This window comes from Neolamprologus multifasciatus, chromosome 1 (genome assembly GCF_963576455.1).
Source record: "Neolamprologus multifasciatus chromosome 1, fNeoMul1.2, whole genome shotgun sequence".
In the NCBI taxonomy this organism is placed as follows: domain Eukaryota; kingdom Metazoa; phylum Chordata; class Actinopteri; order Cichliformes; family Cichlidae; genus Neolamprologus; species Neolamprologus multifasciatus.
In genome coordinates, this window is record NC_140439.1 from 6,755,162 (window position 1) to 6,781,970 (window position 26,809).

Sequence of the window (26,809 nt, forward strand, 5' to 3'; positions counted from 1 at the left end):
GTCAAGCAGCCCAGTCTCATACATAGGTAACAGAAATGTCTCTAATGTAGACGTGTACAGTGCAGTGTAAGCATTAAAAGATCATAAGGGAAAAACTAACATTTATGTGAAACTAATTTTAATAAAAAAAAATGAACAGGTGCTTTATAGATTTAAAAGAAAGAATATGAAAACAACACTTTTTTGGTCTAAGTGGTCAAAGTAGAAAACAGAACTGATGTTCAAGAACAAACCGTAGCTGATACTAAACATCTCGATTGTTGTGGTGAACAGATATGTTGCTTTTAAAACCACATGCAGTGTGTGACCATGACTGTTCACTGAGACCATGAAGGCCACTTTCCTGAAGCATTCTTCTTCTTCTTCTTCTTCTTCTTGCCATCAAAATGGGAGCAGAAAGAGCACAAGCTGCTTTGATCTACTGAAAGGAAAAAGAACATATGAGCTGAAACCATTAAGATAGAAATAATCGTTCAATGCAGTCTCAGGTAGCTTAGCCTGTTACAACTGTTGATACAAGCTCAGTACAGTTAACACAGTGTTAGGGAACTCCAGTGTGGGAACTAGTGGCTTTAGGTTTGTAGTCATTTAACTTTTATCCATTCATTCATTTAATTCAGGAGGAATTAAATGAATTCCCTCTCCTCTGCTTACCTTAAGGGCGCATCTCGCAAACGGAGGGCGCCCTTACTCCCAGCAAATGGGCGATAGAAAACCGATCGGTGCCTATGCCATTCCCAGTATGCGCTGGCTGACGTCGGGGCAGCATGAGTACGAGCAATTTTTATTTATTTATTTATTTTTTTGCCGATGTGCCCCACCACGATGCCGCCCCGTGCAACCGCCCGTGTTGCCCGTATCTAAAACCGCTACTGCTGATAACATCCGAAGCGGGTGAATAAAGTCACCCAGTCTCTAGCTGCGCCATTACCCACCTCTCCCTACACAAATGCAATAAATGATACAAAAGTAATAGTCTATAATTAATTTATCTGCTGTATCTGCTGTTTCTCAGGTAGTTGTTTACATTATATAATATATTGTGTTCAGTATATGTCACTATAATGTGATTTCGGAAATGTATAAATATACGAACAACAGGCTCTTCCGCGGAAATTTTTTGTCCTCAATAAACAACGATTAGGAAGCAGCATAGTATTCAATAGGAGAACCCTGCACGTCAATTCTCGACACGAGGGGGGCACCCTGCAGAGGGAGCCTGACTATGCGTCACACATTTGACGAGTTGGGAGTGAGAACGTGTTGGTTTCTCACTGAAACACTGGCACAGTATAAAATGATAAAACACAAAAACGAGGCTCTTAACTGTTGAATAACTCTAATGCTATAAAAAGCGAGAGACAAATTAACCCAAATATATATTTTTCAGTAAAAAAGATCTTACAGTTTTAACATGTGATATGTTGTTTTGTATCATATTAAAAAAAAAACACATCAATGTTATGCTCGAAACGAGACAGGGAAGATGAGAGATCTCGAAAATGCTTTAATGTACGAGCCTAGAAGGAGTTCCTGAAAGCATCACTGTATAAACTTCCTGAGGATTTTCTTTCATAGAGGTTTACGTGCCCATTGCTGTTTTTTTAGCAACTGCTCTGTCTGATACGTAGATAAAGGCAGCGATAGGTCCGCCTGTACCGATGACCAAACAATGTAAAGACCGGAAACTATCTTCATAACCGACTAACGTCAAACTTTGTAACGCCTTCATGTTCCAAAGTACAACCAGAGTACCGGTTGGCTAACAATTTGTGCAAGAGGTCGCTAGATCAAAGGACGTTTTTGTCTGCCAGTTTACTTTTGTTGAAGAGAGCACACATTAAGGTTTGTTACAGCTGTTGTCAGCAAGGAGCAAAAATGAGTCGAAGAGGTGAAAGAAACGAGGAAACGGACAAAGCTTCTGTTTCCTCAAACGTCGCAGACGATTCACAGAGGATGACAACAATTTACGCTGTGTATCTCATCGCCGCTTTGGATACCACTTGGATGTTTTTACAATTCTCAGTAACCCCTGTGAGTATATGACATGGGAAGAAGAAGATGAAATGTCCCCATATTCCCTGAAGTGCGCACAGTTATGATTGAGGCTGGATTTACTGACGTTGATATCAGCTATGGCTGAAAATCTCGTTTTAATTAAGAGTGCAAGATTGACCACAGGTCTTATATGAAACACTAACAGTAGCTATTAGATACAGTTATAGTAAACACTGGAGAAGGGGGTATTCATATCATTGAATATCAGTGACACACAGTGAAGCATCCTGCTTTGAAATGTGCTTAATCACTGTGACAAGATAAGATGGGATAAGATAAGATGACATTTATTAGTCCCAGAGTTGTGAAATTCACTTTGTTAAAGCAGCAGATATGTGGCTGTTCAGGAACATAGGCAGTATTTATACTTTGTATGGATGAGAACTATGCCAGTATGTACATGTAGCAAAGTGTTGTATTGTATTGCTAAATCTTAGGATCTTTACTAAATTTCATACTTAAGAACAGATATTGATGAGATGATGAGAGATGAGATAGCCTTTATTTGTCAGTTGCAGGTCTTTTGCCCACAACCGAGATGACAGACCTTGCCGACCGTACATACAATACACAAACATCACATTGGGGAGACAGGTCAGGCTAGGTAGCGAGGAAAAAAAAACATCGAAATGTGTAACACAAAAGGATAATACAGGAATGCACAGATATCAACACACCATAGCACAATAAACACAGACAAGCAACATGGGAAAGAGTTCCAGTGTGTACATCTGATCTGGGACCGCTGCAATCTTTCGACTGCGCCTCCAACTGACCCGATGTCCACATCAGAGGGGAGGTAAGCGTTGGAGGTGGCGTTGGATCCGGGGTAGGGAGGGTGATGCGTCAGTGAGTGCTTATCAGTATCAGTATATGTATGTGTGTGCGTGTCGATAGATCAGCTGAGACAGTGTCCTTCGCCCTGCCAGGCTAAGTAAACAGTCTTCCAGCCAACCCAGGTGGCCTTGCATGGAATGGGAAGGAACAGACTAAACACAGTCGTTATCAGGGTGTTTTTGTTCAGCTCCGGCCTTGTAGCTGGCGCCGAGAGGTATCCATGGTATTGAAAATTTAGTTTCACTGCAGTGATCGAAAACATAAAGTTAGTCATCAGATTTGGATACACAAAACAAATCTGCAGTATAGAAATGCATTATCGAATACTACCCATGTATTTTCTTCCAGTTATTCTAATTTGGGTCACTCACATTCACAGCTGTGGCAAATTTAGAATCACCAGTTAATCGAACCCCATGCATTTCTTTGGACTGTTGAAGGAAGCTAGAAAGAAAACACAGGGAGAACATGCAAGCTCCACATAGAAAGGCCACTTGTACATGAGTTAATGTTTTATTGTCTTTCCAGGGGCACAAATTTGTAGTTTTTGGCACACTTATCACACATGAAACAGGAGTCAAAATAACATGATTGGAAGCATCAAAATGCCTTTTAACTATAAGCTTTTAAATGTGATAGATAAAGTAGAACTACATGTATGTGGCATAATGGAAATAATCATGTTTTAAAATGTAAATTAAGGATTTTGGAAAAGAAGCAGCAGGAAACTGGCAGAAATTAAAATTTCAGAATAATCTAAAAATATAAGCTAACACATCATTTAGTCATAGTCTAGTCATAGTGCAGTAAACATAAGTGACTCTAAAACTTCTCATTCTGTGACGTAAAATCTTCCCAACTTTGCTGCCTCATCAATTCAAAGAACGGGAGGAGCAACACCGGATGGAGGTAAATACGTTGGACTATAAGATGGGAACAATATTTTCAGTTTTCAAACTTTTTATAGGGCCCCCCCCTTTATGGAGGTTTTTACCCTAGACCTAGCAACGGGGTCATGGTGGGAGATTGATTTTCCTACTAATTGGAAGTCGCAAGTTTTTGATTATTTTTTGTTTTATGTTTAGTAATATTGTTTTTTGTTTTTTCAAATCTGAGGGGATGGTTACTATAGAAAAGAAAAGAAGGTCCCACTGATCTTAGGGGTTGGCCCTGCTGTCCGACTTAAGCACATTTCTAGCAGTAGCAAATTTTCCCTACAACATCAATACACAAAGTGAACTTACCCTTAGAAAACCCATACAGGGCCCCTAAAGGGCAAAACTGCTGTGGTTCCTGTGTGAGCACACACACTTGGGGCTTGGGTGGGATGACTGTGGGTTTGCCCTGCCCACACACCCCCACAGTTCATCCACATACCCAATGTTGGCCTTGGTATGTTGGCTGGGTATTAGTTCACAGTTCTTCTAAAGTGTATAAATCAATAAAAAATAAAGGAAGGCCTTGAATGCGGACTCTTGACTAGCATAAACAAGGATGTACTTTTATTGTGTCTATCAAGACACAAGTTATTTTCTGACACTCATTATCACTTCTATGCTAATGACATTCAGTTGTACATGTCTTTTAAGCTCCAACAGCTGGATAGTCCACTGTTTAGTGATTGGTTCTCTAACAATGACCTCGTCTTAAACTGGTCTTAGTTCATTTTGTTCAGCAGTTAAATCCAGTGTTTAAAGTCTTGGTGTAATATTTGATTCTTCTCTGGGTTTTGGCAGTAAAGTCTATCTTACCAGGGGAGTCTTTTTCCTGTTTTTTCTAATTTATGTAACATTTCTGAATTGCAACATATGGTCTCTTTGGTGGATCTGGAGAAAATTAGTCATGCATTTGCATCATTGCACTTGGATTACTGTAATGCCTTGTTTTCTGGCTTGGGTAAATTCTCATTAATGTCTTTCGAAAGCAATGAAGCAAGGGAACTGTAATAAGACTATTAACACATTCAGCAGCCAAGCTCAAATCACTACCATTTTATATTCTTTAAACTGGCTCTCAGTAGATTCTACAATTTGTTATAAAATTTTTGTTTTCACATACAGAGCACTTAATGGCCAGGCTCCGAACTGTTTGCCTTATCTTCTACCAAGCACACCTCTGCTTGTAGGGTTTGATCACAGGCTCAGAATCTAATGGTCATTCCACATACAAAAGGGCAGAGATTTAGAGCAGTCTCTCGCAACAATTAACTTTAGCTGACTCTGTGGACTCTTTCTAAAACCAGTTAAGAATCTTTTTTTAGTTTAATCAGGCTTTTCTTTGATACTTTTAATGATTTTTATTTTCGTTTTGATCTTAAATTGTTTTTGTATTGTTTTTATGGTGTTTAATTTCCTTATTTATTTTACTCTGTTTTGTGACCACTTGTCACAAAAAAATAACGGTCACTTACTTATGTTGCTCTCTATAGTATTTGGCAAAGAAGCTCGGCTTCGACACGTTGTGGTTTGGTTATTTGCAAACTACAGTTGGAGTTATTCAGCTGCTCGGGGGCCCAATGTTTGGAAGGTGAGTTTCTGTTCGCTATTTTTTGCTTGGACACAGTGTAGAAAAATGTGACTGTAGGGTCTGTTTTTTTTTGGCAGGTTTGCAGATCTATTTGGGGCACGGACAGCTTTGTCCCTGGCATGTGCTTCAACTGTTGTCTTCTTTCTGCTGCTGGCCACAGCAGACACTCCAGCCATGTTGTTCATCCATAAAATCCCCACAATCTTTATGCATGTCCTCCCTGGTGAGCATCAAACCTACCGTTTTTTTATCCTTTGCTAACAATGTGACTGAACTATTTTTTTTACATTTATTCAGATTTATTCTAAATGTTCATTTTATTTATCCTGAATAAAGTTTCACTTGATTTTTTTCTTTGTCCCACCTCTGTCTGCAGCATCACAAATGGTTGTTACAGACCTTTCAAAACCTGAGAAACGGGCCGACGCCTTATCCAAGCTTGGTCTGTGTTTTGGCATCGGTATGATAGTTGGCTCCACATTAGGCGGACAGCTGAGCAAACTCTATGGGTTAGTGTCACAGTGTGTATCATTAACAGCAGCACTGGTGTGAAACCAACCTGAGCAACCATTGACTCTTTGACAGAGCCAAAGGAAATAAAAAACATCTCTGGTTTGGATGGACTGGTTCTTATATAGCGCTTTTCTACTCTGTCCGAGCACTCAAAGCGCTTTATACAGTTTAGGAAGACATTTTGGCTTAGGTTAGAATATTCCGCTTTTATGAAACATGGAAATCACAGTCATTGTGTGTGTTTGCCAAAAGTGTCCCCCATACACCACTTTTACTTTGTATTTCTCAGGGAGAAGTTTACTGCATGTTTTGGTGCTGCAGGGAGTGCCTTCAGCTTGCTGTTGGTTTTAAAGTTCATCCCCCAAAATACAAAAGCTGAAACAACCAGAGGCAACACTACAGGTAAGCCTACTTCTTTTCAACCTAATGTTCTCAGCTGTCTGGGAAGTCTGTACAAAGTGGCCTTGGCTTCATGATCACAACAACAGGGATGAGCTGGTAATTCGAATCCAGCTGTCTTCATTGCACACATAAAAATTACTCAACTGGATTTTGTCACTCTCAGCTGCACTTTTTTTCTTTAAAAACTATGACTCTGCTCTTGCTTTTTTTTTCTTTCTTTCACATTTTGGATCATCTCATAGAAAACCATTGATGCCAGTCTTTAAAATCCCATGTAATAATCCAGGTAGATTATTATCAGAATACCACTGAGTCTCTGATGTTGTGTTACTGTATCATCTTCCATAATTACATACTCAAATGTCCTTAAAATTGCAGTGTGCCATTCTTTTCCATATAGATGTATTTAAAAGAGAAAAAAGGTAATACATTTTTTAGAGATGTTTGGAGAGAGTCACTTTTTGGTTTCAAATAATCCAAACCATGGTATGGAATGTCTGTGAAGGTTCTCAGTCATCCAGGTCATCGTAGTCAAAGGAGCTGGCAAAGAAAAGCGTCTGGACTTCTTTAAGTTGCTAGAAGACGTTTCACCTCTCATCTGAGAGCAGCACTGAAATTTCCCTGGGACTTCTCTACATACATGTTATTCTACTTTGACTTATTGGTAGAAACACATAACACATAATGAGATGGTAATTGTACCTCTTGCACTTTGATTTTACTTCAGATGACAACAGAAGGAAGTCAGTATTCAATCTGAGTGAAATTACGAGGCTGATGAAGTTTCCAACAGTGATGCAGACTTTCATTATCAAGATAGTCGCTGGTTTGCCATCAGGTGAGACTTGAAGTGTGAAGATGTTTTGGTTTAAGCCTTTGCAATATACAAACGTTGTGTCTCTTCCTAATATCACTGTGTTTAAGTTACACACTCTTTAAATGTTTTTCTTTTTTGCCATTTTGTTTTTGGAGGTTACCTATGGTGATATGTTCTGATTGGGCTCATCTACATTTATGTGTATTAAAATGGGTATGAATATGTAGCTAAATTTGTATATGCTCATGTTAAACCAGGACAAAATTTTAAATAATTCTGGTCAAACATCTGTGAGCCAAATGTTCAGGCTTCATACTCTTGTGATGGCTCAGCTATAAAAGGCTCGATGGGGGTTCGTCATCACCCTGCTGGGCAGGCAGGCAGGTGGGCAGCATGGACCCCCAGGTTTGTGAATGCAATAACTCGAGAAAAAGGCAACATAGGAGTTTCAAATTGATACCATAGGTGTTTCTACTAAAATGTTCTGATGAGTTTGAATCCTGAAGTTTTGTGAAAACCTTGTGAACACGATAATTTGAGAGCAAGGCAGAGTACACAGAAGCCCCAACTGGACCTTCTGGAATTGCAAGGAGCAGCCAATCAGAAGCAAGTTTGTGTAAAGGGAAGTTGGCCTTACAGGAGCAGGCTTTAGACAAATGGCACCAAGAACAACTTCAAGATAAATACAACTGTAACATGTCTGTGAAGGTTCTCAGTCATCCAGGTCGTCATAGTCAAAGGAGCTTGCAAAGAAAAGCGTCTGGACTTCTTTAAGTTGCTTGAAGACGTTTCACCTCTCATCCGAGAAGCTTCTTCAGTTCTAAGGTCAAATCGTGGGTAGTCCCAGATTTAAACCTAGTGGGAGTATCCCCCCACAGAGGGACAAAAGGACCCCCTGATGATCCTCTAATCGCCTGAGCCAAGGTGTATCTTGAGCCAAGGTGTAGCTTCTCGGATGAGAGGTGAATCGTCTTCAAGCAACTTAAAGAAGTCCAGACGCTTTTCTTTGCAAGCTACTTTGAATACAACTGTAACGTTGTAAATCAGCATATCAGGCCAGCACTGAAGTTAAGCAGTCCTGAAAACATTTTGCAAACAGAAAATTAAATTGCCACAAAGAGACACAAAGCCAACTTTGATGGTGTCATCATAAATCACATGTAAATCTAACAAAATTGTTTTGTGCTCTAAGGCATTTTTCAAGTGATGTTTTCTATCATTGCACTGGAGTTCTTTAAGCTGCAACCTGAGCAGAATGGCTACCTGATGGCCTATTTTGGCATCGTCCAAATGGTAAGACTGAAATCCAAAATGAATTGGCGCATTTTAGCCTTTTCAAGTTTTCTATGTTTTGTTATATTACAGACCAAAATTCACTTATGATTCACTTGTTTAATTTAGACTAAATGACAAATTAAGGAACAGGTTTTTGGAGTATTTTGTTTGTTTTTCTTTTTTCTTTAACAACTGAAAGAATAAAACACCATGTTTGCAGACGTATCCTTGCTCGCACTTGGGGTTGAGCTCTGATGGTTCCTCCATTAAAACAACAGTCCCCAATATGCTTCGATAACTTCATTAGACCTGTGATTAGCTGAATTCATCAATTAGGAAAGTTACTTACAGGTCTGTTTAAGGTCTTGCAGTTGTCAGACTAAAAAAACCCAACCTGTGATAGCCTCTTAATGTCAGATGGGGAACCTTTGGAACCACCAACGGTGGTCCAAGAAATTCCAATATAGCTAAACTAAGTAGTCTGGTCTTTGTCAGAGAGATTACCAAGAAGCCAGTGGTCACTGACTAAAAGATTCACTTTTCAAATGGACTGTATGTGATATGTTGGGGGGTTGAGCTTAAGATTATACCAGACTGCAAGATGAAATGAGTAAAACCCAGATGTTTGTTCAGGTTATTCAAGGAGGAGTGATCGGTCGGCTTACGGCAAGGTACTCTGACAATTCATTGCTGCTTCTATCCATTGGAGTGTCCTCTTTTGTGGGACTGGCTCAGGTATGCACAAAACATAAGCACACACCCCTTAGAGAGAAAGTATTCACTCAAGTACTCCATAGCTTTTCTTTTTAAGAAGCAAAACTCTTGTCTCAGCTTGATGAAAAAAAAAAATTGTTTCCATTGTTTGATGCAAGTAAAATGAAAAGTTTTAACCCCCCCCTTTTTTTTTTTTACCATGAGTTTTTTTTTTTATAGTAAATCTTACTACAACTTTTACTATCGCCTGGTATTGAACCTCTGTGATATTGTGCTTGTACTTTTTTGAATACTTGTTCACCTGTATACAAGTGTGAATTTGTTAGGGTATTTTTTGTTTGTTTTATTATTATGAATGTGTTCATGTTTCTTGGTGTTTATCAGCTCAGATAAGAGCCCAAGAGCTTGTTCAACAGCTTGAGATTGCTGGTTGGCACTGGGTGAAATCCGTCAAAAACAGGTTGCTGCAGCTGAAACCTTTGTGATTGGTTTGGTTGCTGCTAGAGTACTCCAGCCACTCATAGTTTGCATGGAAGGAATGTCAACTAATTAACTTGAAAAAGTGAAAGGTGAAAATGTCCGTCGCAAACATTAAATGGAGAGCGTTCGATGACCAGAGGATATCAAGTGCTCGGTGACTGCTTTAGGCCTGCATGACTGGGACTTCCAATGGACTGTGAACCACTCACAACTAGTTGAGAAATACTCAATTTTACCAAGTGGTTGGTAACCACCAGTTGTGACTGGGGCGTAAAACTGTATCAATTCATAGCAGAGCTTTGAATTGATACATCAATATGCTAACAGCCACATTTACATGTTTCGTACATGGTGCTGCCCCTAACAGGCCTCACTATCAGTTAACCCCTTTGCCACACTGCCAAAGCCCCTTAAGACAGATATTTGGATTCACAGCTGAATTGGGGAGCGTCATCAAATCAAATCAAAATTTATTTCTATAGCACATAATAAATAATACATCAAAGTTGACCAAAGTCCTTCAAAGTTGGTCAGAGCAATAGTATAAGACAGAATAAAAAGAAACAGTTAAAAGGAGGCCAGGAAACAATATGAACAATATGGGTAAAAAAAAATCCATAGAAATCCAGAGCAAAAACTTAATCAATAGCACAGCCCACTAGAGTTCTGCTGCAGGCATTCGTTGGACTCGTTGTGACAGCAACCCCTATTAAACATAATTACCTAGCAATGAATATAATGTGCCATTGAACTCCTTGCTGAAAACTGTTTATTTCTGATATTTCTCTGTACAGGCATATATACAGAATGTGTGGCAGTTCTGCTTTAACATCCTCCCGATGATGTTTTCTCTCAGTGTGTTTAATGTCATCACAGACAGCATCCTCACCAAGAGTGTACCGTCCTCTGACACAGGTGAGACCATCCCGCTTTACTTTATTACAACCAGATGGTGTTTGACAGGCTCGACTCTTAAAAAGCTTCATTTTAGATCACTTGATGTGTGACTGCATTTGAATAAAGCTGCTTTAAACTAAAGAAGCAAAGACACTCCAGCATTCCAAGATAAAATGTAATAATACCAAATAAAATGGTTTAGAAAACTACAGGTGAACCTATTGTGACATAGTGTAAAGAATTATTGCCAGTTTTAATCTTGTTCTCATTTGCAGGCACAATGCTGGGACTGTGCGCATCTGTTCAATCTCTGCTTCGCACAGTGGGACCTACTATAGGGGGCTTCCTGTATATGAACTACGGCATTTCCTCTATAGGTTTAATCCAGTTTTTCATGAATATTGTTGTGTTTGTCTACCTGCTACAGCGACGACTCAACAAGACAGCCGAGCAGAGAAAGTGACACCTCTCAGTCTTTTTGTCTCGCTTGTTCAAAAACTCAAAAAAAGGAGAGGAGATGGAAATCAGCTGTTGATTTTAAAAACAAGCATCACATACACACATATTTCCCTTTTTTTTAGTAACTGCCATAATTAGATCATATCCCATTATTCCAGATTTTGTGCTCTGTTCAAGTTTCTGTTGATTCAGTGTCAGATCACTAGATGGCACCAAATCCTCCATTTTACTGGCTGATGGTTTTATTGGCTCGTTGTTCACATAAACATCAGAGTTTAATCAGTTTGATTATGATTGAAAACAGGGCCAACTCCATTGCTACTACAATTTAGAATAAAAGTTAATTTTCTTAAGTTATTGTTTTGCATTAAACTTTCGGAAATGCTTTTGTTTTTTCTATATAAATTCAAAGTCAGGAATGCACTGTAGACTTACCTTTGCATTGAAAAGGACCAATCTTAATTCTAAACAACCACGCTTTTTAATGGCTGTAAACTTTCATATAAATAAATGTGTGAGGGGAAAAAAAAAAAGCAAATTTAATAATAATAATTGCCAGAATAGTTCAGAGACTTTGATGCCAGTGCTGTCCTGGAACACCCTTAGTATCACCCAGCCAGGCTTCAACTCACCACTGTAAGTAAACTACTTTTACTTACTCGTTCATATTTAGGTTTAGAATGATGTGGTGAAAAAAAGTGAACTGATAAAATACAACATGTTAAAGATTAAACCAGTGGTTCCCAAACCTTTTTTGTTCTGTTTCACCTCATGTTAAACATGTGATGGATATAAAGTCGCTGGAGCGTTTCTGGGTATTTTGGCAACCCACAAAAAGTCTAAGTGCCCCCAATATCCAGTAACCACCAACTGGAATGAAGTAACTAAAATACATTTACAGAACTTAACTAGTGTCCTCTGATTTTGCTTGCCTTTGTTCACTTTAACTTTTCCATTTGTATATAAATGGAAAAATCATAACACTGCAGCCACCTACAAAATGGCCAATCCGTGTCTAATGTAACACACCATCAAGTCAATTTTTCCCAAAAATGAAATACGTTTTCATACTGTTGCAGATACATATTTATAGGTCTTCACAACACCTGATATGAATTTGGAAAAGGTTTTTATAAGCTGTAATCCTATCTGAATTTAAATCTATGAGACATCTACAACATCAAAGCTGTATTAGTCTGGCAAAGTCTGTTTGGAGCTCTAACAGAGTTTGCAACCAACATACAGCTGGTAAAAAAAAAGTATTGAAAATATTAAATATAGGTTTGATTTCTTTGCATGTGTGGATTGGATGGGTTGTTACCGACATCTGGTGAGAAGTTCATCTCGATAGCACATTTAGAAATACATCTACTTAGAAAACTGGTGACGTGTTCAAAACTAATTTTACCTGCTGTATTTAAAATTATTGAATATTTCAGGCCTAAAGCATTCATTAACTCTTTATTTCTTGTACATTTCTTATACAGTTTAGAAACACAGATCAGTTTTGGTTTAGCATTTTTAGCATCCAGCTGTGTGCTGTGTAAGTGGCATCAGTGTCACCAGTAGAGTTTCTCCTTATACAAACTAAGCAGTCCAGATGAACACAAAATACATGATTGTGTGTGTATCTTGCTCTCTCCAGATCACACAGCGCAGTGTGAATAGGGATTCTTGTTTATACACCAGGTGACTCAGGTGTAATTATAGTAAACAGAGACACAATAAAGATTAGGATTAAAGGTTAAGATTAAATTTCCAGCATATGTCAGCCTGTTCATGGTATCAAGTACTGGAGCTAGCAGGAATGGACTACCCACACAGAGTGTCTGATGAAGCAGGGGCTGAAAGTGCTTGAAAGCTGTCCCCTGCCTTAATGAAGATCAAAGAAATTAGCAAGAAGGTGTTTAAAAAGAAGTCGAAATGCCTATAACAGCTTGGCTCAATGACAGGCTGCTGTAGATGAAGCAATTGTAGAAATGTTCAGAGCTCGCATCACTGAGCTAGAAGCAGAGAGGTCTTCCACACGGCGTACTGGTAGAAATGTAGTTTTTACTACATGTATTCTTATAGGCTTCCTTGTCCTGACATTTCGACTTAAGATAAAAGAAAATGTAAGAAATCATTTAAGCAAATGCTGAGAGAACTTAATTCAGAGAGTAAAGAAACCACAAATGTGAGTTTCGATATGAGTGATATGAGTTCCTGGATATTCCAAAGGAAAAACCAAATCCTTCCAACCCATCACACCCTCCTTGAGCGTGGTTTTGCTGGAGGTTTCTTCCTGTTGAAAGGAAGTTTTTCTGTCCCACTGTTGCCAAGTGCTTGCTCTGATTTAGAGGGTTTCTGTCTAACAATGTAAGATCTTCACTCTGCAATATAAAGAACCTTGAGACAGCTGTTAGTGTGGCGTTATATTAATATACTGAATTAAAGTGAATTCTTTGTCCATGCTTAAAGAAACGCGAAGAACAAATCTACTTTTGCCTGAACTTTAAAACGAAATCAGAAATCTGGTTAAAACAAATGTTGAAATATCATCTTAAAATCAAAACCAGTCCAGGCCTCATCCTTCACACAGTTCATAATAACTACATGAAGGAAGAGATTTTTTTTTTCTCTTCCTTCATGTTGTTTATATAAGCTGCATGGTAGTAGAGGAAATATGATATTATGGAGAAGAAATATACTTCAATGGGGATTTGTAAAAAGATTTTAATCAGGAAGTTTCTGAATTGATGTTGTTTTCATAATGGTATTGTCTATCTTTCATTATTAAAATCATTAACTTTAATCAAACATTCATGTAAAGGGCATGCAAAAATACTTTTTGCATACTGTTGCAGACATGTTCCAAATACATTTCTATCTGCAACATATCATGAAGAAAGAGCAAAGAAAACCTAATATGTGCATCTGTGGATTGAGTGACATTCGCGAGGACTGCCTTTGCCAGAGTTAGCTATTCTGTGCAGCTCAGATCAGTCTGGAATGATTTGGATGAGTAAATAAGTCTGGAGTAAAATAAAAAGTGAATTAAAAAAGTAAGTATTTGTATCAAAAAAATAGCTCACATAAAAAATTTCCATACTCTGAGAAGGATAAATAAAACCTTCATCACAGTGTGGGCAGTAGTCTGCTTCCTCTGGCCGTCAGGCTGCTGCATGTTGGAGTGATGTCATAAAATCTGGAGCAGGTGTTTTCATTGTTTCTACAAAATAAGCTCATTTTGAATATTGTTGTTGTCGTTGTTGCTTTTTTTAAATAATATGATCGGCAATCCTGGATTGAAAACAAACAAATAAACAAAAGAGTTGGCAGATGACAGTGAGGTGATTTATTTTTGTTTTGCCTCCCCCCCCCCCCCCCCCCCCCCCCCGCCAAAAAAAAAAAAAGAAATAGCAGGAAAATTCCAGAATATTTATAAATTATATTTTAAGAGACGTTTTGAAGCTAAGCATAAAAGTATAAAAAAATAAAAAATCTAGATTTAAAACTGCATTTACTTACAAAGGTGTTTAGAAAACACCTTTTAAATGATGATTAAAGTAAACCCCCCAAAAGCCGAAGCGAGAAGATAGGAAGGATGTGTTTAATAAGTTTTAGTTGGCACCCTGCTCAGGTGAACTTCACCTTTAATGTGATCAGCTGCCTCAGTGTGAATTCTATCTTTTCATGCTGATCCCACACCTGCCCTCACTCATTACTCGCTGGAGTCCAAGCCATCAAATGTCTTCCATAGGTGTAGAGTGTCAGTGCAGCTCGTAAAACACAAGGAGCATGCTCTTGAATCTCCTGTCTCTGCCTCTTTATGTGAGTCAAAGGAGCTGCAGATGGAGCTGAAGGGTGTCACTGTATCTACGGACCCGGGCTGGGGGGGTGATGCAGTCCTGACCACTGGAGGGGGTGCCTTGTTACACTTGGCCATTTGAGTCAGGGGGATCTGGGACAATGCTGCTGTTAACACTCCTGATGGGGACCTTTGGGTCCTCTGAAAGTTTAATGTGACTCTGCGAGCGACCTGCGCTCACTGAGGTCAGAGATGAGCGCTGCCCGGCGATGGTCCAGGGTTTCCTTGTGTCAGCGCACTGGAAACTAAATGCCAGTGGGGGGGGGCCGTCAGGTCCCAGGCTTGTTTTGTCCCCTGTGGTATAGATAATGAGGCATCTGTCTCCACCTGCCGCATGGAGAGATGAGGCTCACTGTCTCTTTTAAAAAGAGCACAGGTTACCTATCTGATTTGTTCGAGGCAGGCCAGGGACATGATCTGTAGCAGAGAAGCCTTCAGTCTAAATGTTTTATACCGAGGCTTTCTTACTTCTTTCTGTGCAGCACCACACGGTGCTCCTTATCAGAAGCACACTGATCAGTGTCTTGTGAGGTACATCTAGAAAATTACCATCCATATCAATCAAACATGAGACAGTCTAACCAAAATGTAATTACTTTCACCCCAAGTCAGTGCGACTTTTGTCCATTAGGTAATAGTCTTTAATTACGTTGGTAAAAGAATGTGTCTGAACTGTTTTACAGCAGAGTGCTGATTCTTGTTCAGAGTTTATAAAAACCTGATGTGTACATGACAGAAGCTCAACATGGCTGCACAGCTCCTGCTCCATCATCCTTCCAGCAGACCTCATGGAACTCTTGGAGTTGGCCACTGGAGTGAAAGGTGATCTTAGGGGGGTTTTGTCTTGGTGTAATCAGACAGCGACATCATCAATCATGAGCGGGGGAATTACAGTGGGTTACAATAGGTGATAAGATAATGAGTGGGGCCACAGCGACCTGGTGAGGGACAGCTCGAGTTCCCGTTCTGATTACATGGCAGCAGCTTGACTTTGTTGTAAACGGCTGAGGACACTGGCTGTGCAATTCCAAGATGAAGAAAGGAGTTTTTTTTCTAACCGTGTCAGGCCTATGAAGTTAAAATTAAAATATTTATTTATATTTTTGTTTTCAGACAGAAATGTGATATATACATATAATGCATGAAATGGCAATAATGCAATTTCTAAAGGGTTTCAGCAGATTATGAGATCATTGTGTAGCAGGTAGACTTAAACTACAGAATCAGTGAAGTTGAATAAAAAATGGAACAATACTATTAGTTACCATCCATCTATCTATTTTGTCCCTACTTATCCAGTTCAGGGTAGTGGTGATGTGGTCCTATCCCAGCTGCCACAGGGTGAGAAGCAGGATACATCCTGGACCTTCATGGTGCCATGGGCTTTGGACTGTTTGGGTTTTGCTTCTTTGAATCATTGGTTGTATTATTTATATTTGTCCTTTATCTCCCAGCATTCTCAGTTCCTTGATTAAGTGCTATTTAGTTTATTCCCTTTTGTGTTTCATTCTGTTCTGTTTTCTCTGGAGTAAATATCAAATGTGCACTGACCAGCTATCATTTGCTCTATTTTCAGAGTCATGTCAGTTGCTTACATGAGATTGTGACAAGTGGAAAAAGTCCAGGGTGTGTGTTGTTTCACACCTTTGAAGACAAGCTGCCCCCTCCTCAGTGAAGAGCATGCTCAGCCTTGTGTCAGGAGGCTCAGAGCCCCATGACGCCTGGCTTGTCCTGCACGCTCTGGTCCACACTCTCACTCCCTGACATGTGCCAGCGATCGCTAATCCTCCACTGACGCCTCTCAGAAGCATCACATTCAACAACAGAACAATAAATGCCCACTGCACTGACCTCAGAGGATTGTCGCCTCTTGCTACATCAGCCAGGATCTCCCATCCTCTGCTTGTGGAAGACCATATTGGTTACATAGAAGCTAATATGGCATAACACAAAAGGCTTCTTTATGACACATGTGGCTGCATGAAAAGTCTTTGTTGTCTTTAGGATTAAGAGTTGGAGATTTGAATGTTTGAAGGTAATATGTCTAAAAAGACAGGATGTTGATTGAATTTTAATTACAACAGAGCCGATTAGATAACAATATGGTGTAGGAGTTAAAAGCGGGAAACATGTGCGTCTGTTTGAATTATCAGCCATAAGCTTTGTTTGGATGTTGTTTGGATGACTCATACAGAGCAGCATCTGTGTTCTCCAGAGATAAATCTGACCATTATTGGTCATATTGTTTAGACTATCCTGTATGATGTAATGACATGTTGTGTGGGTATTTTGAGTTCTTAATACAGCAGATTAAAAACAATTGAAGTTATTGCTGGATTTATCTGGGATTTACTGTAGCTGGATGGGTCCATTTCAGAATTCAGGATAGGATAAAGTTCTAACAATTCTGAGAATCAGTTATCAGCCGTGTTCCTTCTGCGCATCAGCAAGGCACTGTGAAAATTGGCCTTTACTCTAGGTTAAAAGAGCTTACATGTCTATGATATTTAGTCAGGGTATTGATTTCCTCTCTCTGATTATCACAACATTTGGGTGACAGATGGTGTGTCAGTGGTAATCCCAGCTACCCATCAGCTTGACCCTTTGCAGTGAGCCACCTCCTCCCAAACGATCATGCAGCACCCTCGTCCCCAAAATCTCACCAAGCCTGCTGAGCTACGCAGCTGCTTTAAACTGGTGAGTAATGGCTGTGTCAGCAGTCAGTAGATGAGCCTGAGGGTTGGAGAAGGGTTAATGGGCAGTGGGCGGGTGGGGGGTATTAGAGCCCCATTGGATCCCTTGTTAACACCAGACGTACAGTAAACACTTACTGTACTGTGAATTCATGCCAACTGCAAACACAAAAATAATGTAATTCAAATAATAATGTGAATAGCTTGTTTGTTCTTTAACAGCATAAAACTGTAAATAATTCTGTTTTTTCTTCATGAACATCTGGAAACAATACATACCTGAGCTCAACTTTCCAGATCAAAAAAAAAGTAAACCACATTAACAGAACATAAACTATCATCCTAACATTTTTGTACAGTCAAAAAAGGGCATGATACCCAGGTGACACAAAAATGTACCCTCCGGTATGACTCATTGTATAAATGCCACAGTTTTGAATTTTCTGAAATTGAAAAGTCTGCATCTGTCTCCTGATTTTGTGATAATTTGCGCACATTTTTTCTCTCTCTGACATGCCTTTTAGAAAGTACAACTCTCTTTCATTTTGTAAAATAAAGGAGTGGCATTGTATTGTTAACTTCACAAAATATTGTCAGTTAAGTTGCCTCATTTGCTGTAAGCTTCTTGCTTCCTCTGCATTTCCACGGGGGTCCTAATCTCATCTAAAGTCATCTGCCTTAATCCACAGCAGCAGAAGCAGTGGTTGAAGTAAATTAGGTCTTTGACTGATAGCCATCTGCCAGCAAATGTATAAACAGTTTGTTTTACTGCTGCTAATGCAGAAATGAAATGTAGACAGAAAAAAGTAGATGTACATAATCTGACATTAAAAATTACTTTAATGGAAAATGACAGATTATTTATTGAATCATTTTCAACATTTTGTTTTTACATTATTGGACAAAAGACTGCTGATAGGAGCATAAATAATTACTCATGTGTTTTGAAGATGCAAGTTTTAGGGGTTTTTTTTAGAGATGGAAAATGGTACGGTATTGGTCCGATACTGACGTAAATTACTGGATCGGATATTGGAGAGAAATAAAAAATGTAATCCGATCCATTAAATATCAAATAAGCACCTCACAAAACTTGCAACATGGCATAACTCGGCTCATAACCATAGCACGTCGCAGCAGTATGCATCACGTGATAGAGCGGCTGTGTGTGTGTGTGTGTGTGTGTGTGTAGCCTCGCTACCAAACCAGCATTTAATCTCCGAGGAAGTTATCCCACAGAGAAGTAAAGCAAGTGTGTAAGTTCATCTCTGAATGTTTGTAAAGCATTCCCACGTTAAGCTTAACGACCGATATATGGAGCGATTGCCTCTCTCTCTCTCTCTCTCTCCTGCTGCTACTTCAATCATGAAACTGCAACTGATCAGCTGATCAGCTTTTCTGTCGCGAGTCCGTCTCTCTTGTTTGTTTTTGGCCCACTTCTCACCAGAAAGAGGAAACCAGCGGCTGAACAACAGCAGCACGTTTAACCTTGATAAGCTGTTATTAGAATTTATTTAATATTACTTTCTACACCAGGATCTTTTTCTACCTAGCTGACGGCTGGTAACTGTGCAGGGGCGGATCTAGCAAAGTTTAGCCAGGGGGGCATTAACATGGAAAAAGGGGGCACAAAGACATACTTTTCTTTCTTATTCTCATTTTTTATTAAATAATTATCTGAATCTTACACCCAAAGTTTTAATCTGATGTAAAATGAATAGAAGTCCATTACTGTATATAGTGACTATTAAGTCTAATATACCCTAGTAAGCTAGTACTTTTTCCTTTGGGAAGATACCATCTGTCTGCAATTCTGTTGAAGAAAGATGTTGAATCTATTTAATTATTCTTGAAAAATAATTTATTTCTGTGCATTTTTTTTTCCACACTACATCAAATTAAAGTTGATTACATCGATTAAGCATCATGAGGTGGAGGGTGGTTCCCTATTTTTATTTTGCTGGGAGTTTACAACCCTATTAGTTAGGTTGCTTAATATTTCTGCTAAGTACTCTTTAAAATACCAGAATAGGAAGGATGGAGTAGATTTAAGGTTATTAGTTTGATCCGTATTGCTGAACTATGAAATATTTTGGGTGCAGTGTATTTTTTACATACAGGTATAACAGAATAGCTTTAGTGTTGTTGTTTATTTAAACTTGAGTATGAACTTTTACAAAATGCAGCAAGATATTAAAAAAAAAAAGTTTTATTGATTAAACACACTATTCTTATCAGTATCGACAGATATCCAAATTTATGCTATCGGTATCGGTATCGGACATAAAAAAGTGGTATCGTGCCATCTCTAGTTTTTTTTAAAAAATAATTTTTGCATACATATCTATAAGTATTCAGGTCAATTTGTGAGTGAGTTGCTATAATATCTCAAGGTATTTACTTATTTTCATAGTAAATAAGTAAATACCTGGAACTTGTAATCCTACTCTTTGATCATAGATGACATTGACAAGGATTATTCAAATCTTCTTAAGCTGATTCTCTATTGAACTGTAACAGGAATTTCAGTGCCCAAGATATCAAATACTTCACTAACAACACTGTAAATACAATAAAAGTTTAATCTTATAATTGGAAATAATAAATTACATTTATATACATTTTAACAGCAATTAGCTCTGGTGTTCTGAGTAGGTTTAATTATCATTTGGAAGGATAATATTGTGCCATCATAAAATTATTTCTTTCAATTTCTTATTAGCTGTTTTATAAACATTTCTTCCATGAATGGAAAAATGGCATCAGCTGAGGACTTGACTGAAAGCACGTACAGTAGATTTTGCCCTTTTCTGACTGGTTGTGAGCTTTTTTCTTTACTTTTATAATGCGCTTTGTTAGAACTGGATGATTTTAAGTTTTCATTGTTTATTGGCCTTTGACTGAATGTTTTTACTTTATCATGTACTCCAATATCTGCCGCTCCTCTGATGTGACCACGTCCACCCCCCTCCTGTATCCTTTAGAGGCTATTACAGATGCACGAGAGGCCATATAGTCTGCTAGCAGTGTCCAGCTCTGCCTCTCTGTCCTGACCTAGATCTCTGACAGTAAACAGCTGCTTCCTAAAGCGATGTCGTGCTGCCATCAGCAGAATGGCCCGAGAGATAAATGTCAGATTGGACCTCGGCTGAGCCTCTTGATACAGCTCAGGGTCCCGCGGTTTGTTTAGGAGATCTACAAACCCTTAGCAGTGAATGGCTGTGGGTAGTTGTATTTTATGTGTGTGTTTTGTTGTTTTTATTTAACTTAAAACTGTTCACATTCAAGGCGTACAAGAGACAAAAAAAAAAAAAAAAATCTTCACACTGCCTGAAACTTCATTATAACTTTATAATTGTCCTTGAGGTTGGGGCTGTTACAGTTGGAAGAGGATTGCAGTTGGTTTAAATGAGACAAATATTTTGCAGGGTAATATGCAGAGCATGTTCCACAGCTGTCCATAAAACAAATATATGTGGTATAATTTCAGCCTCCAGTGTTGTTACTTTGCAATTTTAGTATCTATTTAACCGGAATCCGAAAAGTCTTTCAAATGAAAAACTGTCTGTGCCTCCCTTTCATAAATACCCATATGGGCCTCTGTAAATATACAGTATACTATACAGCACTGTGTATTTTGTTCCCTAGTGTGATATGGCAAATGGCTTAAAATGCCATTTAAACAATAATCCAAACCCAAAACTGTGTTAGGTTGACTAAAAAAAATATTTGTTGTATTTACAGGATGTCTTTGTCCATTTAGTGAATAAATAGCAATTGTGACAAACTGGAGTGATATCAGCACAATATTAAAGGTACAGTCAGTAATTTTTTTAGATTATTTAACAGAAGAAAAGGATATTGAATTCATAAATCTATCTCATAAAAATTCTCATAAACTTGTAATTAATCCATTAAAAACATTTAGGAGCAGGCGCCGGTTTGTGGAAGCCACCATGTTCCCCCCACCATACCTAAATACAGTGACATCACCCTTTCAAGTAATCACATTTTACCCATGTGGCTAGAGACTGGTTATTAGTGGTGCAACGGATCAAAAATCTCATGGTTCGATTCGGATCATGGTTTTAAGTCACGGATCGGATCAATTTTTGGATCAGCAAAAAAAAAGAAAAAATCTCCAACACCCTGGAGAACAACGGGGAGAGTTTAGAGGCTCTCCAAGATTATATTGATCAGTGCTTTCAGGATCTCGTGATGAAGAAGGCCCAGAGTGCAGCTTCCCCGGCCAAATCTGAGACGCCGTCGTCGAAAAGACAACGCCCGGCAGATTCCCCCGGCACAACATCGCCAGCTGGCAAAGATATTGCCGACATACTGGAGTCAATCGACAAGCGATTGTCCAGTTTCGACGCAAGGCTGTCCCTGGTGGAGATTCTTCACCGGGAATTTAAATGCTTGCGAGAATCCCTGGAATTCAGCCAGCAGCAAGTGGAAACGCTCGCTGCTGAAAATGCCACGCTAAGGGAGTCGGTGAAATCTCTCACAGAAAATGTTACCCAGCTCAATAGAGAAAATAAAAAAATAAAAGAAACGGTTATTGATCTACAAGCTCGTAGCATGCGTGATAATCTAGTATTTTCTGGTATTCCAGAAGCCGCTGGAGAAGACGCGGAGACCACGGTAAAAAGCTTCATCAAAACCACCTGAAGCTGCCGGAGGACACGGTGAAGAACATCGTCTTCGATAGGGTGCATCGCCTCGGCCCCATTCGGGCTACGGCCGGGAGACCACGTCCTATCGTGGCCAAATTCGGCCACTTCAAACAAAAGCAACATGTGAAAAGCCGCGGCAGGGAATTAAAAGGAACGGACTTCAGCGTGAACAATCAGTTCCCCAAAGAGATCCTGGAACGACGCAGGGTCCTCTTCCCAATTCGACGTGGCTTCATCCAGAAAGGCTCCCGCGCTGTCATCGCTGTGGACCGGCTGTACGTGGACGGACAGCTCCACCGCGACCCCAACATCACTCCGTGGCTGTATTAACTTCAGACCAGATAAGAATCCGATACACCCTTTCCCTATCCACTCACACTAATTTGCATTAACATCTGTTTAACTTACCGGTATCAAATCGCATCTTAAGTGTGATTTCATAGCAGTATTAACACCGTCACTCTCCGTCAGTGAGTTAATTGGAATGTTTACGTTTTCTTTTCTCTCTTCTCGTTTTTTTTTTTTTTTTTTCTCTCTTTTCCCCCTCTTGTTTTTATGCTGCTCACCCTCGTCCTTGGTTTCTTTCTTTATTTCTTTCACTGCTTCGATCACCTGCTTCCACACTCATCCACAAACAACATCATTTATTTCGACACTTACTCACTGCACGATCACGCACAGTCATGCGCTCAACGGCAGCACATTTACATCAGTCAGACAGCGCACACAGACCTACAGGATACACAGACTTAAGCCAAGCATACTCATATTAGTAAATATGCAAACACATAGTCAGACTCAGGGAGCATCTCGCCACACATTTTTTTCTCTCTCTCCCTCTCCTTATTTATGAACAAGTGATGTACTCTCTCCACCTGTCTAAGCGACACACACAGAGTACACCCCTAGTTATGTACAGACATTTATGGGTGCACTAAGATTCGTTACATGGAATGTAAATGGAGCTGGCTCCAGAGAAAAGAGGTTAAAAATATTTAACCAACTCAAAAAACTACAGGCAGATGTTGTCCTTTTACAAGAGACCCACAGACCTCTTAGAGGTTCGAATGAACTTAAAACACCTGAGTTTCCTAATGTGTTCTCAGCTTGTTATAATTCTAGACAAAGGGGAGTAGCAATTTTAATCCATAAAAAAATTAATTTCACAGTACTCGATACAGTTATAGATCCAGAGGGCAGATTCTTAATCATTAAACTATCTATACTTGATAAAAAGCTATGTATTGTAAGTGTATATGGTCCAAATGTTGATGATCCCTCATTCTTTCATGGTTTTTTCAGTGCACTCTCTGAACACTTAGATGGCACACTTGTGCTTGGAGGCGACCTCAACCTTGGACTGAATGAAGAAATGGATAGGCTCAATACAGCAGGAACTCAGTGTAATTGGCAGTCCACAAATATTATCAAACAGTATATGAGCGACTTTGGTCTTTGCGATGCATGGCGCTCCCTTCACCCCACCAGTAAGGAATATACTTTTTTTTCACATGTTTATCACTCCTACTCTCGTCTAGATTATTTTTTGGTCAGCAGCTCACTGCTGAGTGGCATTTCAGACACTGAGATTCACCCTATAGCTGTCAGCGATCATGCTCCTGTATCTTTAACACTAATGCACAAGAATAATACTATGCCAAGTAAAAACTGGAGATTTAATACATCACTGCTTAAAGATGAAGACTTTATTAAATATTTTAAAAAAGAGTGGACTTCATATTTAGACTTTAATGACACTCCCGGAACATCAGCTTCTGTTCTATGGGAAGCAGGGCAAGCTGTGATGAGAGGTAAAATAATTTCTTTCTCATCACATAAAAAGAAAAAAGAAAACAAAAATATTCAGGAATTAGAAAAAAACATCAAATCACTAGAAGAAGCCTACGCGTCCCACCAAGATCAGGAAACATTGAACAAAATACGCAAAACAAAACTAGAATTAAATGAGATAATTGATAGAAAAACAAAATTCTTAGTACAAAGACTACGCTTACAAAATTATGAGCATAGTAATAAATCCGGTCAATTTCTAGCAAACCAGCTAAAAATAAATAAAGAAAAAACAACTATATGTGCTGTTCAAGATTCATCTGGGAACACAATATATGAACCGAAACAAATAAATAACATTTTCAGGGATTTCTATAAAACGTTGTATTCACCACAAATAAACCCATCTAAAAAGGAAATTGATCAATTTTTAGACAACATAACTCTCCCAAAATTATTAGACTCTCAAGCAATAGCACTGGATTCGCCACTGACATCAGGTGAACTCCAGGAAGCCCTGATAAGTATGTCCAATAATAAGGCTCCAGGTCCAGACAGCTTTCCTGCAGAATTCTACAAAGAATTCTGGACGATTCTAGCACCAGTTTTTTACAGAACGCTGTTAGAAATCAAAGAAAAGGGCAGACTTCCATCAAATATGAATTCTGCAAACATTAATCTCCTGCTAAAACCAGGCAAAGACCCTGTATATCCCTCAAGCTATCGTCCAATATCCCTTATTAATGTAGACCTCAAAATAATCTGCAAAGCTCTCTCGAAGAGACTAGAGAAAATAACCCCCCTCTTAATTCATCCTGACCAAACTGGTTTCATAAAAGGTAGGCACTCATCAACAAATACACGTAGATTACTTAATTTGATAGACTACTCATACAGTAAAAACCTTGAAACTACAATATTTTCCTTAGATGCAGAAAAAGCGTTTGACAGAGTTAACTGGAAATTTCTATTTGCAACTTTACACAAATTTGGTTTTGGATCTTCTTTCATCAACTGGTTAAAAATATTATATAATTCCCCAACAGCTTGTGTCAGAACAAATGACCAGACATCCTCCAGCTTATGTCTCCTGAGGGGCACCAGGCAGGGATGCCCACTCTCCCCTTCACTGTTTGCAATTTTTATCGAACCACTAGCAGCAGCAATTAGACAGAATTCAGCAATTAAGGGCATAAAATGCAAGAACGTGGAACATAAAATCAGCCTTTATGCTGATGATGTTTTACTCTTTCTCCAAAACTCACAAACCAATATCTCTGGGGTGATTGAATTGATAAACTCTTTTGCAAGAATATCAGATTACTCAATTAACTGGTCAAAATCTACAGTCCTTCCTATTAATTGCTGCTTCCATAATTCCTCTTCTACTCCACTGCAATCGGGAAATATAAAATATTTAGGTATTAATATTTCTCCCAAGCTTGCAGATCTAACTAAATTAAACCATACCCCACTTTTAAAGAAAGTAGAAGGTGATCTGGCTAGATGGAAATGTCTACCCATATCACTCATGGGAAGGGTTGCTGCTATAAAAATGATGGTATTACCAAAAATAAATTATTTATTCTCAATGATCCCAACTAAACCGCCGCAAGATTGGTTCAGATCTCTAGATTCATATATGTCCAAATTCCTTTGGAAAAATAAGCCCCCACGTATAAGCTTAAAAACACTACAAAAGACCAAGGATAAAGGAGGATTAGAACTACCTAACTTTCAGCACTACTTCTTAGCCAACAGGCTTCAGTTTATCTCAGGATGGCTAAAACATACCCTTTTAGATGAACCTTGGCTAGATGTAGAACAAGCACTTTGCAATAATCTAGAGATTTCAGATCTACCATTCATCAGCTCAAACATCCAACGACATGAATGCTTCAAAAGCATCAACATCAGCTCTTCTCTGACAGCATGGTGGGAGTTTCTGAAGTTGACAGAGTCTTCATTAATCCCATGCAAACGTACACCTATCTGGAACAACCCTGACATATTACAAAACAATAATATGATAAACTTTTCAGATTGGAATGGTAAAGGAATCAAATATGTAGAACATATACTAGAAGGAACAGAATTTATTTCATTTGACAGACTAGTTACACAATATGGGATCAACAAGAAAATATTTTTTAGAATATCAACAAATTAAATCCATAATAAAAAAGAAATTTAAACCGGGTCAAGTTGAACTACAAACACCACCAAGTGTGGTTCAATTTTTTACTCTTAAAACCCCCAAATTACTATCCAAAATATACAGAATGCTTTCTAAAACAGATGAATCAATATCACTTCCTATTGCAAAATGGGAAGCGGATTTATCAGTTAATTTAGACCAAAACTTCTGGTCTCAGATTTGCTTAAAAACCTTTCATCTAATCAGAAATCCCAGTCTTCAATTAATTCAATACAAAATACTACATAGAGTGCACTATACAGGTCATCGGATGTTCAAGATGGGCTTTGCATCTACCAACAACTGCTCACACTGCCAAACCAATTCACCGGACAATTATATCCATGCTCTTTGGTTCTGTCCACCAGTTCAGAAGTTTTGGCGCGAGATATGTGAAGACTTATCAAAGTGTCTGAAATGTAACATCCCAACTTCCCCCTTAGTGTGTTTGTTGGGCAGCTTAGATAATGTCACTTCAGAAAAGAATATAGCCCATATGGTTTTCACTGCCCTATGCATAGCCAAGAAAACAGTCCTCATGAACTGGAAAAATAAAAACAATCTTAATTCTAACCAATATAGAAATTATCTATTAGATTACATTAGTCTTGATACAGCCTCTGC

At 38.8% G+C, this 26,809-nt stretch overlaps 1 protein-coding gene and 1 long non-coding RNA gene across 3 annotated transcripts; both read left to right on the forward strand.

Moving 5' to 3' along the window:
* Window positions 1–1,403: 1,403 nt before the first annotated feature.
* slc67a1 (solute carrier family 67 member 1) lies at window positions 1,404–13,156 on the forward strand. 2 transcript variants are annotated; one of them, XM_085159527.1, is made up of 10 exons: window positions 1,404–2,034; window positions 5,324–5,421; window positions 5,499–5,644; window positions 5,798–5,930; window positions 6,224–6,336; window positions 7,064–7,174; window positions 8,346–8,446; window positions 9,062–9,163; window positions 10,417–10,537; window positions 10,795–13,156. In XM_085159527.1, the coding sequence occupies exons 1-10, from the start codon at window positions 1,879–1,881 to the stop codon at window positions 10,980–10,982; spliced, it is 1,269 nt and encodes a 422-aa protein (XP_085015653.1). In that variant the 5' UTR covers window positions 1,404–1,878; the 3' UTR covers window positions 10,983–13,156. The 2 variants fall into 2 exon arrangements, with proteins under 2 accessions (XP_085015653.1, XP_085015658.1); XM_085159532.1 differs by having other exon boundaries at window positions 1,918–3,804.
* Window positions 13,157–14,372: 1,216 nt separating this feature from the next.
* LOC146525238 (uncharacterized) lies at window positions 14,373–26,159 on the forward strand. The gene is made up of 2 exons (XR_014874102.1): window positions 14,373–16,248; window positions 16,405–26,159. It is a non-coding gene; the product is annotated as an uncharacterized LOC146525238 (long non-coding RNA).
* Window positions 26,160–26,809: the final 650 nt, after the last annotated feature.

What these genes read in the sequence shown, in the direction of transcription:
- slc67a1 (XM_085159527.1), top strand. Translation starts at nt 1,879, where the DNA reads ATGAGTCGAAGAGGTGAAAGAAACGAGGAAACGGACAAAGCTTCTGTT. An exon ending in TACAATTCTCAGTAACCCCT is followed by an intron (nt 2,035 to 5,323) that starts GTGAGTATATGA and finishes TGCTCTCTATAG; the next exon opens with TATTTGGCAAAGAAGCTCGG. An exon ending in CTTTATGCATGTCCTCCCTG is followed by an intron (nt 5,645 to 5,797) that starts GTGAGCATCAAA and finishes CTCTGTCTGCAG; the next exon opens with CATCACAAATGGTTGTTACA.